Source organism: Poecilia reticulata, linkage group LG8 (assembly GCF_000633615.1).
Source record: "Poecilia reticulata strain Guanapo linkage group LG8, Guppy_female_1.0+MT, whole genome shotgun sequence".
Classification (NCBI taxonomy): Eukaryota; Metazoa; Chordata; class Actinopteri; order Cyprinodontiformes; family Poeciliidae; genus Poecilia; species Poecilia reticulata.
The window spans coordinates 17684140-17697615 of record NC_024338.1 but is presented as its reverse complement, the minus strand read 5'-3'; the positions used below and the strand labels follow the sequence as shown (position 1 = coordinate 17697615).

The following is a 13476-nucleotide window of genomic DNA, read 5'->3' as shown; positions in this document are numbered from 1 at the left end:
AGCCTTAAAACAATATAAAATGCTTTATTGCAGCAGAATAACCCTAAAAAAATGCAAAAAAGTTTGACTATGTTCTCACAATAAAGCAAAAAGGTTCCAGATTTATTAATAATAATAATAATAATAATAATAATAATAATAATAATAATAATAATAATAATAATAATAATAATAATAATAAATACAATTCTACATAATAAATCCAACTGAAGCATGATTTCTTAAATCTAGATTTATTTTTTATCTTTGGAGTAGTAAACCTTGACTTCCTGTTTTTCTGTACTAAAAATATGGAGGTATCATAAAATCCCACTAAGTTTGAGGAGGAAACAAGTTTATATTGATAACGATGCACAGTGTGGAGGCGGTACAGATGTGGACAGATTCATTTCCTAAAAATAATTAAAATAAATTAATATTTTAATTCAGTAATCTCACAATGGAAGAAAAATGTAATCCCAACATTAAGAAATTACAGTTTTTGGCTAAATCTTTTTAATCGTCTTAAAGTAAATAAAGCATTTTTTTATTTATACTTTTTTTTTTTTTTTACAGTTAAGATTAGCAACAAAAGACTTCCTGTTTTCCAGAATTATAAGTATGACACAGAGTCCCTTTATAGCCGTTTGTCACAAGTCTGGACGCCCACAGAAGAGATATTTTTTAACAGAGAGGTTAAAAAATATCTTCAAATCTCAGTCAGAGAACTGCAGCAGAAAGTGACATCTTGCAGATGCCTTTTCAGTCCAATCATAACAAATGTAAACTTGGAGTTTGCTTAACTTTAATATGACTTGGTTTAGTGTTTGTCTCACTGTGCTACTTTCTCCTACTACTCTCCAATTTTTCATAATTTCCAGATATTTTACTTTTTGTTCTTTCTGTTTCTTCCCTTCATTGAAGCTCAATCTGGTCTGGCCTTCTGTTCAGATGTGTAATGGGAAATGCTACATTATAACAAAATTAAAATGGCAAGACGATTTTGTGCCGAGTTCCACAAAGTCAATAGTGGATGACAATAAAAATAAATAAATAAAAAAGAAAACTTCACACTTATAGTTCAGTCAAAACTTTCCTCCCTTTCACATTGTTCTACTTCAATTTGGCTCTCAACTGCTTATAAAAACAATCCAAGTGCTTAAAAAAACAAGGCAATAAGTTAAAACCTCCGGATTCGACGGGCACTAAGCCGTTACCTAGCAACCCCAGCCCATCACCTAGCAACCCCCGCGGAGATCTACGTGACTTCGTTTTACCGCTGTAAACCAGTGAGTATGTTAACGTCTGTGATTTGACTTTTTCTTTTTTCAAATACCGCTAGCTTTTATTGCTGGCATCGGACTTAAAATTATTATTATTATTTTAGTTTCACCAGCTTGTTGTAACCCAGAGTATCATAAAATGTATTCAGTAAGGTCAGCTAGATTGTGTTAGCCGGTCCGCCATTAGCAGCGTCTCCATTATAGACATTAATACGTATTCATGCCAATATGGACGTATTCACTTCACGTACGTATTCATGTCTATGTTCTCCATGACGTATCCTTAATAGAGAACATCCGGTTGCGCTTCAAATAAGAACATCAACGTAGCTCACACTAACGGTAGATATTTTTCTGAGATGTTTTTTCTGATATATATAAAAAACATTATATATATATATATATATATATATATATATATATATAAAGTAACGAGAGAAAGATTTTTAAAGCGGTCACCACAGATGATTGATTTCTGTAAATTAAAAAAAAAAAAACTTTTGCTGTTGGAACTGGATAATCAGCGTTTCCTCTTTAGAAACGAAAACTTGGAGTCTGTAAAAAACACATTATCGCTGTATGCGCTATGGCTGCTGTTCTTGACTTACTCGAAGTTTTATAATTAGTTGAATAATTGCGCATCTGTTTGCAGCCATTTTCACGTAGCGTGTAAACGTTGAGTTTGTGGGCGTGGCCAGCAGCAGATTATTTGGACTCAAAGTGACAGGACGCCCTGAAACAACTCATTCTGAACTGACCAAACAAACATTTTGATATCCAACAATGATTTTGTGCAAAAAACGTAATTGACCGGTCTCGTATAAATCTATCCCAACCTGTTCATGGAAGCATAGCTGGTCTATCTCCAGCAGTCACTGGGTGAAAGTTGGGGTACACCCTGGACAACACAGAGATGAACACGGGTCCAACAGCCATCCACACACACATTCAGACCAAAGGGTAACAGGTCACATTATATATTATTTATAGAAAACAGTTTCTTCTTTTCCTTCAGTCGGTCTTCCACAGGTCAACCCAAGAGCTTCTTCACATTCCAGATCCTACAGTCCGGCATACCGATGGTCTAGAAAGTGATTGATGGTGACTGAAGACTGCGGAGGAGCAGATTCTGCAGAGAACAAACATCTGTATGGAAACAGATGTTAAAGTCGCATGTAAATATGTAAAAACACCCAACAGTCCGGTGTGTCTCAGCCGCCTCTCACTATTTCTACGGAGGGTTTTTCATTCCTGTCCCAGGTGAAGAAGACGTCAAAAACACACCAGAGAAACTTTTTTTTTTAGCTAAAATAATAAACATACTGGATTTATTTTGAAAAACTCTCAGTGAGAGTGTCAAAAATAATTTTAATTTTGGGCCAAATTAAGATCATGAATGCAGAATACAGTGATAAAACCTAAAAAATAAAAACTGTAAAAAGTTTAGAAATATCTGTCTCTGAACATTCAATGAACACTTTTCAAGGTTAAGTAATGTCAACCATGTTTTCACATTGATGTAATTCAGCAGTTTACAGATAAAACTGCTTTAATTTGATTGATAAAATTATATTTAAGCACACAACTGTAATCTTGAATTTGTGAATCCCTAGAATTAAAAGGGCCACGGAAATAGCTGTGGCGGGCCAGATTTGGCCCCCAGGCCTTATGTTTGACAACTCCGGTAAAGTAAATCCAATTAATTTATTTTTACATTTTTCCTTTTTTTGCTTGCTTTCTTTTCTGAAAATGAAATTTCAGAAAATATTTTCAAAAAGAGAAACCCAGAATTTTTTTTGATTATTCTTAGGAAAAAAACTTAGATTTTCTAAAGTCGAAAATGTTACATTTTTTAAAATCTCAAAATTAATTTGTTTCCAGTAAATTTTCCACTTCTTAAAGTTTTTTCCAGAAAATTTCTAAAATTAATGTAAAAACTTCTGCGCTTCTTGTTGGAAATGTACTCTTCCTCCTTTTTTAAATCTGTAATAAGACACTGTCATAAATATTTCCACTAAAAACTCGACCTAAATGAACTAAGATGTATTTTTTTGCTCTGGTTTGCGTAACAATGTAAACCAGAGGAAGACCGGCAGTCTCTGGATTTCCAACATGAAACTGGTTAATCCAGATTACAGCAGCAGGAGTGGAAACCAGTAAAGATCAAAGACAGATGAGATCAGTGGAATCGCACATAATCACAAGCACAAAGCAAAAATAACGTTTGACTTTCAATCAGGTTTATTTTGCTATTTTGGTTGCTCTCAGCTGTTCCTTCATGGACGGAGCGTCCGGCCAGTAATCCCCTGATTTAAGCCGAGGAGGAGCAAAAGAGCACAAATAAAAAGCAAACATTTACAAACCTTTTTGTAATTGCAAAATTGTTTTAGTTATTATTCAAATTTTGTATTTAATCACGATTTAGTCATCTTCTTGTTTTGATTTATTGGCAACAAAACATTAAGATTTATTTAAATTTATCATTTTTATATAATGAGCAGTGACTATTTCTTATCTGATGAAAAATCACTTATTTTTATCAAAGAATCATTTTATTGGTATATTGCATGTCCAAGACGTAGTTATGCAAAGCTAAATGCTAATTGATGAAAATGCACTTAATGTTTATTAATTCCTCAAAGGATTTTGGATTTAAATTAAACTTTTCACTGCAAAAATAATAACATTTTTTTTTGTCTATTTTTAGTGCAAATCTCTTAAGTACACTTGAAATAAGCGTAACTTTTCTGCAAGATATAAGAGCTTTTTTTAAGTGAATAATTCCTTAAGATTGATGAAAAAGTATTAATTTATAAAAATATATTTTTGCCATTTTCTAAATGAAATTTACTTTTTAAAATGATATTATGTAATTATGTAATGCGGCATTAGAAACTACAGAAAAATAGTTGGCAAAATTTTGAGTTTTTAAAGTTTATTGCAAATAAAAAAAACAATAAACACCAATTTCTATATTCAAAAAGGTGAATGCATCTACTTTAATTTTAACAGCTAATTTCGCAGTTTTAGATTTCCTGAAAGTCGTATAAACGTAGAAAAACTGAGTTTACACTTAAAACAACGTGAGAAATGTTTGATAGTGCATATTAAAATTGTCCTTCCACTCTCAGGCTCTGTTATTTTAATTAGAGCCAAACATGAGAAGACCTCACTGTCGTCACTTCTGTGGGAAAATCTCAGCTTCACAAAGCTGGCCGAGCCAAAAATTGCATCCGTGTATAAAAAGTAGAATCGCTACGCGCATCGCAAACCAAAAATAAAACCATAGAGTAGACGCGGCATCTTCCTGTAAGCAGACGGAGCCGGGAGGAGGGACAGCGATCCAGCTGAGCATCTATGTTCTGCATATCCTTATTAGTCCACGTGGGAGTGCAAAGTCCCGCAGCTATCAGGTTTGCTTAATTCCAAGACTACTGCGTCTATTTCTGATCTCCTGTAAGGTGATAGCTGTCCCGCCATTCCGTCTCCTTAGCTCCCCTCCACTCTCTCTCTCTCTCTCTCTTCTTTATATCTCCATCCAAACTTGAAGCGGAGGCTAAAGATAGACGATGAGGAATCGTATAAAAGCTCCCGGGAATATCCGTGCAACGCGGCTTCACACTTTCTGTTCTTACTTGATCTTCCAAACCTCCACCTCAAGATGGTGAGTAGCAGCGTTCCTGCTCCTCTGGTCTTTTCTGAAGGAAATATCTGGATGAAAATTCAACCAAAACTTTGGATTTTACTCCGATTTTTTTTCTTTATTTGAAGAATTTATTAATTTTTTTTAATCAGTTTGTTGACGTTCTTATGTCACGATGAAATCACTTATTTTTACCTTTGTAGAGAATAATTTTAGTGGTTTATTGCATACTGGTGCAGAGCTAGATACTAAATGACAAAAATCCACCTAATGTTTATTCATTTCTCTAAAGAATTCGGATTTGGAGAAAAATTTAAATCTTCACTACAAAAACACAAAAAGTTACAAAGTATTTTTGTCTCGTTTCTACTTGAAATAAGACGAAACAAACTTTTCAGGACTAACTTGTCTTAAGTAAATAATATTGATGAAAAATGACTAGTTATAAATATGAGATATTTTCATAACTAGTACTTTTTTATCAATGTTAAGAAATTATCTACGTAAAGCAAGATCTTATGTTTTGCTAAAAAATTACTTATGTTAGTTTTGTCTTATTTCAAATGTGTTACAATATTTGCTCTAAAAACTACACAAAAAATACTTTTTTTTTAGATTTTGTGATTTCAAGTGCAGCAATCATTGTGTGCTGCACCTCATTAGTGGCTGTTAAGTTAAAAAATAACTCATGCATGTGCTGTTTTCATTTTAAAAACCTTCAGAGGAACTTTCTGCAGATGTTAGCATGTTAAAGAACCCGCTGTGCGTTTCCCATCCAGGCACCAAAGAAGGCTAAGAGGAGGGCAGCAGCAGGAGACGGAGGCTCCTCCAACGTGTTCTCCATGTTCGAGCAGAGCCAGATTCAGGAGTACAAAGAGGTGAGACTCAAATCCATCACAATCTGATTACTCCAAAAAAACTCAATTACAGAGTGATAAATGAAGTGATTCCTAATTAAAATTAGCTGTAGCTGCTTTTGGATGGCAGCAGCTGCCTCCTCCGCTCCCCTGAGAGTTTAGTAAGCAGCTGAATGCGATTAGAGACTTTGACGGCATTTCAGGCGCTCCATATTTTGCTCAACCTTTGACCTCCTGCTCAGCTGTTATTCAAACATTTCGTAGCTCTTTGTTACAGCAAACACTCCAACACAGAAGCAAAAAAAAAAAAGGGAGAACTATAGCATGAAATTAAGCGAGTTTAGAAAAACGAACGCAGGTGTTAAAAGTCAGAGATTGAATTTTAGGTGGACTGGCTGAGCAGATTGGATGACGATTTCCCGAATAGAAAACATGCCGTCTGCGACAAACGACACCGGCTTCTTGAGTGGCACTTAGTGGAGGAACGGCACGATGATTGCAGCGATCTTAATGCGTTCCGCAGATGGAAAGCATCTGCAGGTATCAGCACATAAACGGCCTGCGGGTAAAACGGGAAGGGGAAGAAATAGCAAAGCGAGTCTGGAGGGTTGAGGAAAAGGTTGGCGACTGAGTCTTAAGTTACACTGGCACATCGTGGAGCGGAGCGGACAGCTGGGCCCGGATGATACGTTCCCAAAAAAGACCAGGGAGGCCAGAGGGCGGATCAGCCACCCCCCGTTCCCGAAACCCCAAAGGCCAAATCTGACATTTTGGAAAAGCCACTTCACAGCTGAAACCTTAACTCTGCAAAAACTCTAAATAAAAAAGTCACATTTCTAGTGCAAATGCACTTTTAATAAGACAAAGTAACTCAGATATCTCGGAGTTTTTTCTAGAAAGTTGCTGAGGTTGATGAAAAAAATTCAGTTTTTTTCTCGTGAGTTTTTGATTTTTGGAGATCAGAAATTTCCTTGTTTTTTTTTAGACAGTTTCTAATATTAACATTAAACATTTCTGGGGGGTAAATTTTACATTTTTTGAGATCAAATAAATTCCTGTTTTATTTCTAGAAAGATTCTAAAAAAAAAAATCTTCCTAGAAAACATAAATATTAATTACAATTAACATTAATTTTAATACTAAAATTTATTAGCTTTTTTTTTGTTTGTTTAGGTTTTGGAGCCAAGACATTTTCTTGTTTTTTTTCTATAAAGTTTAGAATATTCTTGGCCTGTCAATGTCAGAAAGTCATTTCTTACCAACTATTTTTGTCTAGTTTGTAGTTCAAGTATCTCAGTAAAACCTAAAATAAGACAAAACTAACTTACAAGTAACTTTTCAGCAAGATATATCAGCTTGTTTTAAGTAAATAATTCCTTCATATTGAAGAAAAAGTTCTAGTTCCATTGCCAGATTATTTCACTCATGTCATTATCGTTACCTAGCAACCGGCCCAGTCGTAACCTAGCAACCCAGTTCTAGTTCCACTGAGTGAAATAATCCGCCAGTGGAACTAGAACTTTCTCCTCAATGTTAAATAACTGTCGACTTAAAACAAGCTGCTATTTCTCACTGAAAAGTTGTTTGTAATTTACTTTTGTCTTATTTAAAGCAAACTACGACATTTGCACTAGAAATTAGACCAAAATAGTTGGTAAGATTTTGTGTTTTTGCATTGTGGACTCAGTTTTCTAACTCTGGAGATACAGGAGGAAAGCTGTCGACTGTTTTTGTGCATTTTCTCATATATTTGTTACTTCGACATGTCAGAATGTGAAGAAAGTTCCCCGGTAACAAACCGCTCTCCGTTTCTCAGGCCTTCACAATCATTGACCAGAACAGAGACGGCATCATCAGCAAAGATGACCTGAGGGACGTCCTGGCCTCAATGGGTGAGCTCTGCCTGCGACCCGTTCTGTCCGCCGCCTCGCTTCCTTTTCCCGACCTCTTGTGCTGATTTCCGGTTCTGCTCCGTTAAGGTCAACTGAACGTGAAGAACGAGGAGCTGGAGGCCATGGTCAAGGAGGCCAGCGGCCCCATCAACTTCACCGTCTTCCTCACCATGTTCGGCGAGAAGCTGAAGGGTGGGCACCGCTGGACACACAATGCGCTGCAGTTAGCATCAGCTAGCATTAGCAGAACTAACTGAACCGCCTCTTCGTACCAGGTGCTGATCCCGAGGATGTCATTCTCGCTGCCTTCAAAGTCCTGGACCCTGAGGGTACCGGAACCATCAAGAAGGAATTGTAAGAACTCGGACTTCCTTGGTTTTGATCCACCTGATGGATCGTGACTAGATTTCCTTTTAACCCTTTGGATCTCCTTCCTCCAGCCTCCAGGAGCTCCTGACCACTCAGTGCGACAGGTTCTCCCCAGAAGATGTAAGAGCTCAGCCTGTTCAGCTGCTTTGGTTGTTCAAAAGACAAATGTATCAGTTTAAACGTTTCTGAGATTACTCCAAAAATCTCAGGCTTTTCTTTCAAATTCTCAACTATTATAAATTTCCAAGTTTTTTTTTTTCTGGCAAATCTTTTAACTTTTCAAATTCAGTGACTTCTGAGATTTTTCTTGAAAATTTCAGATCAATCAATTTCTTTTTCTTGCAAATGTTAAATGTGTGTAGCTCACACATTTCAAAGTTGTTGTTTTTTTCCTCCAATTTGTGAGATGAATTTTTGACAAATTTACCATGTTGGACTTCAGAAATTTTTGAGTTTTTTTTTTTTAGGTTTCTGAGCTTAATCTCAAAATTTCTGAGTTTTTTCTCTCAAATTTTTAAGTTTTTTGAGGGAAATTAACTTTTTTTTTGTTTTCTATCTGCAATGGCCCTAACACGCCGTCGTACATTATCTACGAATGTTTTGTTTCGCCTATAGCGTGATCCCAATTTCTTCCAGGAAGCACATTAGATCAAAATCCTATTGAAGATTTAAAAACTTTGCTTAAAACAAAACCAAGTTGTCAGATTGATTAACTTTCCTGGCTCTTTTGCTGACCCAAGTGTCTGAAAAGCATAATTAATCCTAATTTCACAGGATTTTTATTAACGACTCGATTGATCCCCCCCTGCAGGTTAAGAACATGTGGGCCGCCTTCCCCCCAGATGTGGCCGGCAACGTAGACTACAAGAACATCTGCTACGTCATCACACACGGAGAGGAGAAGGAGGAGTAAAGAGAGGGACGAAGACGAGAAAGACAGTCATCCCTCTGCTTTCTGCCTTCCTCTTTCCTCCTCTTCCTCCCTGCTCACCTCTCTGTGTAAACCCACAAGCTCAACCAATCACACCCAGAGACTCGGTTGACGCCTGTGGGAAGTCTATGTTTGCTTATGGGGAATAGGGATGATTTTCTTTTCCAATAAAATTATCCTGTGACATTTCCAACATCAAGATTTACTCGAACCACCTCTCTTCATTTCGTTTCTTGTCTGCCTTTCCCTCGGTATCCGAGAGGAAAACGGGTTCATTGGTTCTCGCTCCAACGCGTGAGAACGTCCATTTTGGCTGCAAGCAGCAGAGAGGAAGTGAGAGTACGTTCTGACTAAACTGGAAAAGCATCCTTAAAGCGATGCCGGTTTTCCTGCCGCGAAAAGAGAACAAAAAAAAAAACCAATCAGCTGAAGGAATGGGGAGAACGGGACGAAAGAAAACATTAACGTCTTCGATCTCTTTCCCTCCACTCCTTCGCGCTTTCATGAAATCATCTTCTTCTTTTCCATAAGCTGTCTAAGATCCAGTGACCTTCAATGCCTTTCCTCTGTAATGAATAAAGGGACAAAATGTGAATAAAAACCACTTTGCTTTTTTACAGTGTGTGCTTGTTCAGTGGCTCTGTAGGGGACAATATGATAGTTTTCTATAATAATCCAAAAGCTTACAGTTATTAAAATAATTCAGTGTTTTTCTCTAAAACAGGAGCTACACTCTCTCTGTGTCACTGGAAATCTATAAATCATATTTTCCTGGAAAGGATCGAGATATTTATTTTAAAAAACAACTAAAACCAGGCTAAAAATAACAACATTTCTCCTTATTAATCCAAATTATAGCCGCTTTAAAAGTATTTTTTATACATGAGAGGAAAATAATTATTTCTAAAAATATCTTTCATAATAACTTTGGCAAAATTATAATAAATGGTTTTAAATATAACAGGTTTTAGCAGCTTTTTTTTTTAAAGTTTTTTTTTTTTTTACAAAAGATGTACATTAACAGAATATCACCAACATTTTTATAGTCATGTTTTAGTTTTACATCATTTTTTACAAATACAAACCAACAAGAAAATGTATCCATCCTTTCTTTCAGCAAAAGTTTTATGTTTTTATTTTAAAACCTAAAAGTAGAAATAAAGTTGTTATTCTTTAAAAAAAGGACAACAAATACCCACCCTGCTGTGAATACATAAACAATTTACCGCATATTCTGGACTACAGGTCACATTTATTTTCAAACTTTAAAACGTGAGGGAAGTAACGTTTAATTCTTGGTTCATGTCCGTAGGTATGAATTAACATTTAATGCTACTGTCAAAAAATGTATCATGAAGACAAAAAAAATAAAGAAAATAAAAATAAAAACATAAGTTGCAGGAGAAGCTAAACTATGAAAATAACGGTGACTTATAGTCCGGAAAATACGGCAATTAACTGAGGGGAAAAAACTGTAAATGTAAAGACTGCAGACAATTCAGTTAATTTCACTTTATCAGTTTTTAGTTTCACTCTAAAACAGAATATATTTTATAAACACAAAATAATTGTGAACTTTTTAGCCTTTAGCTAAACCTTTTATGTCAGCAAATGTTTATTCTTCAAGAATAAAGCTAAAGAAGTCCAATATATTTTTCTTTTTGTAGGAAGGGACTGTGGTTCCTCATCAACAGATCATTTTCTAAATTAAGGATGAAACAAAATCTCACACACCGATGATTTAATATATTACGGTTTATTACTCATCACAACTGTCATTATCGTCATTATAAATACATCAGTTGTCTGAAGGAATGAATTTATTTAGCTATGATTTCATTTCACTTTCGCCACAGTGAGAGAGAGAGAGAGATGTAAACTTAAAAGACACAAAGAGACATAACGGCATTGAGAGAAACTTTAAGTACTTGCATCAGTGGAGTTATTCCCAACGAAACAGCTTCACCATTAACGCAGAAACGACAGACGAGGATCGACTTTGTTTTAATTTATCCTCAGTATTGCAGAGCCAAGTGCTGAACCTAGAAATAGTGTCAGATTCACTTTTATCACATCGCTCTCTCAGCAAATCGACGTCTAGTGAGGAGGAATTGCTCACGAAACGCCTGACAGTGCAGAAAAAACACAGACTGAAGCACAAAAATCTGTTTTAGCTGATTTAGCGGTGAGCAGCTGCTGCTGCTGCTCACATCAACAGTCGTGATGGAAGAAGGTTTGCATAGATGTGGTTTGTTACGTTACACAGATCTATGATGAAAGATGAGAGATATGAAGGTAAATGACATCAAAGTCAGGACACAAACAATGAATCTGGAGGAGACGTTCAGAACGACGACTAAATAACGGCTAGACAGTTAGAAACTCTGTGTTTGTTCTCAGCCAACAAAATGTTTTACACAAACTATTCGGCACTATTTTACAACGCCATATATGGTCATGTAGATAAAAAGGAAGAGAGAAAATTTCCACCAAAATTCTAAAAATTAATAGATTAATCGCAAAAAAATCTTGGAAAATTCTGAGTTCGAAAATTTGTGAGAATTTTTTTTTTAAATTATTTTAAAATTAATGAAAGATTTTAAAAAATCAAAAAGTTGCAATAAGAAAAACTCAAATATTGAGATTAATTTCAGAAATTTACTCAAAGAAAAACAGCAATTTGAGTTTGAAAAGACAAAAGTTTGCAAGAAAAAAATCAGAAAGTAGATAAAAAAAAAAGTTTAAAAAGTAAAAAAAAACAAAAAAACTTTCAACTTTTGAAAATTTCCCAAGTTTGAAACAGAAATTTCCAAGTTTTTTTTTAGATTAATCTGAAAATTTTAAGTTTTTCTTGCAAATGTTTGAATTTTCAAACTCAGAACGTTTCTTGCGAATTTTTGAAATTGATCTCAAAATGTATGAATATTTTCTCACAAATATTTGACATGTGGAGATCAAAAATGACAGTTTAATCTAGAAATTTCTGGATTTTTTCGGGACATCTACTCTTTTTCCTACCTACGGTGGCCCTGATTCGCCGTGGTTTTATGCTCAACAGGTTCAGTGCCGTTTAATGTATGCATAATGGTTACAGTACAAAACACTGAGTGTAAATAGATTAGAGCGTTAGATTTCAAACACCTCGTCCTCGTTAAACCACCTCTAGGCGTTTCACACAGTACAAAGAGCTTCCCTCGTGTTTCTGCCTGAATCCATCGACTGTTTGTTCAGTTTGTCCTCGCCTCTTTCTTTTAAACTGTTCTTTTAATACTGTACGTCACTGAAAATAATTCAACCAAACCAACAATGAGGAAACTCAAAAGCAACAGAAATGCATCAAGTTTGACGTGCAAAAAGTCCATCGTTCCAGTCCAACAGGTGTTTCTTCCTCTTAGAAAAATATTCAGATGAAAATAATAATTCATAATATACTATATTTGATTAAATTAACCTCCTTTGTACATAAATACACCCGGATGAGACGTTAATGCTACATTGGCACACCCTGGCACCTCGCAGTAGGTCCTCAAGGCAGTGATTTCAAACAGATGAGTGAATAACTTCAATGGTGCAAGTGCAAAAAAAACAAAAAAAAAAAAAAAACATCCTTCATTGCTTAAGACCTTAAAATCAGTCTCACTGCTTAATGAGCTCAAGTTGTGAAATGTTGAAATTGAATTGGATAAGATGTACAATCTGTTCATTTGGATTTAAATGAATTTAAACTTCTGTATCTTTCTTTGCCCTACAAGTGCAAAAAAAAAACACTTTCCTCTTTTAATATGAATAGAAACCTTCAATTATTTTCTCACGGACAGGAAACACCATAACAATGTCTCCTCTTTCCTTCAGCCTCCTGTGTTTTGCAGTGCTGCTCAGAAGTTTGGCCCATTACAATTTTTTTCTTTTAATTTAAAAACAAGATTTAGGTGCACAAATGTGAACTTCTTCCAGAAGAGCTGCAGAGAAATATTTAACATTTCTTCTTGGCATGAATGGCTGAACTCAACTAAACTAATTGGTTTTACGTCAATTTAACCGACTTTATCCTCTCAAAAATGCGTATTTTTGGATCATCAACACCAAAGTTTCACCCAGAGTTTCCAATTTAAATGGATCACGATGCGAATAGCAACACTGGACATGCTGGATCATCAGCGTCACTCAGTAAAGACTGAGCCATTATGTCATAATAACCATTATGATATCAGGAGTCAATATTACACTTCTTTATCTGTCAAGCACAGTGGTGGCAGCATTATGCTGTGGGCCACCAAAGGTACTGATGGACAGACTATTAAAAAACTAATAGCTAATTTGAAATTTATTCATTTCACCTTGGAACAAACAACAAAAACTGGTTTTCAAGGGATTAAATCAGTGATTAAATCAGTTCAGCATCAAGTTTTTAAAGTGATTTAAAATTAAAACTATTTTTAAAATTAGAGTCGGTTCAATAAATCAATTTTAGTTTTTTAAAGATTTTGGAAAGTTTAGGAAAATCTGGATTTTTTTTCCTCCC

At 35.3% G+C, this 13476-nt stretch overlaps 1 protein-coding gene across 2 annotated transcripts; it reads left to right on the top strand.

The window, feature by feature from the left end:
* The first annotated feature begins 2407 nt into the window (after positions 1 to 2407).
* On the top strand, positions 2408 to 9571 carry mylpfa (myosin light chain, phosphorylatable, fast skeletal muscle a). Of its 2 annotated transcripts, XM_008416329.2 has the most exons (9): positions 2408 to 2437; positions 4580 to 4675; positions 4813 to 4926; positions 5685 to 5783; positions 7579 to 7654; positions 7742 to 7846; positions 7930 to 8008; positions 8095 to 8143; positions 8835 to 9571. In XM_008416329.2, the coding sequence occupies exons 1-9, from the start codon at positions 2423 to 2425 to the stop codon at positions 8934 to 8936; spliced, it is 735 nt and encodes a 244-aa protein (XP_008414551.1). In that variant the 5' UTR covers positions 2408 to 2422; the 3' UTR covers positions 8937 to 9571. The 2 variants fall into 2 exon arrangements, with proteins under 2 accessions (XP_008414551.1, XP_008414552.1); XM_008416330.2 differs by lacking the exon at positions 4580 to 4675.
* The last annotated feature ends 3905 nt before the right edge of the window (positions 9572 to 13476 follow it).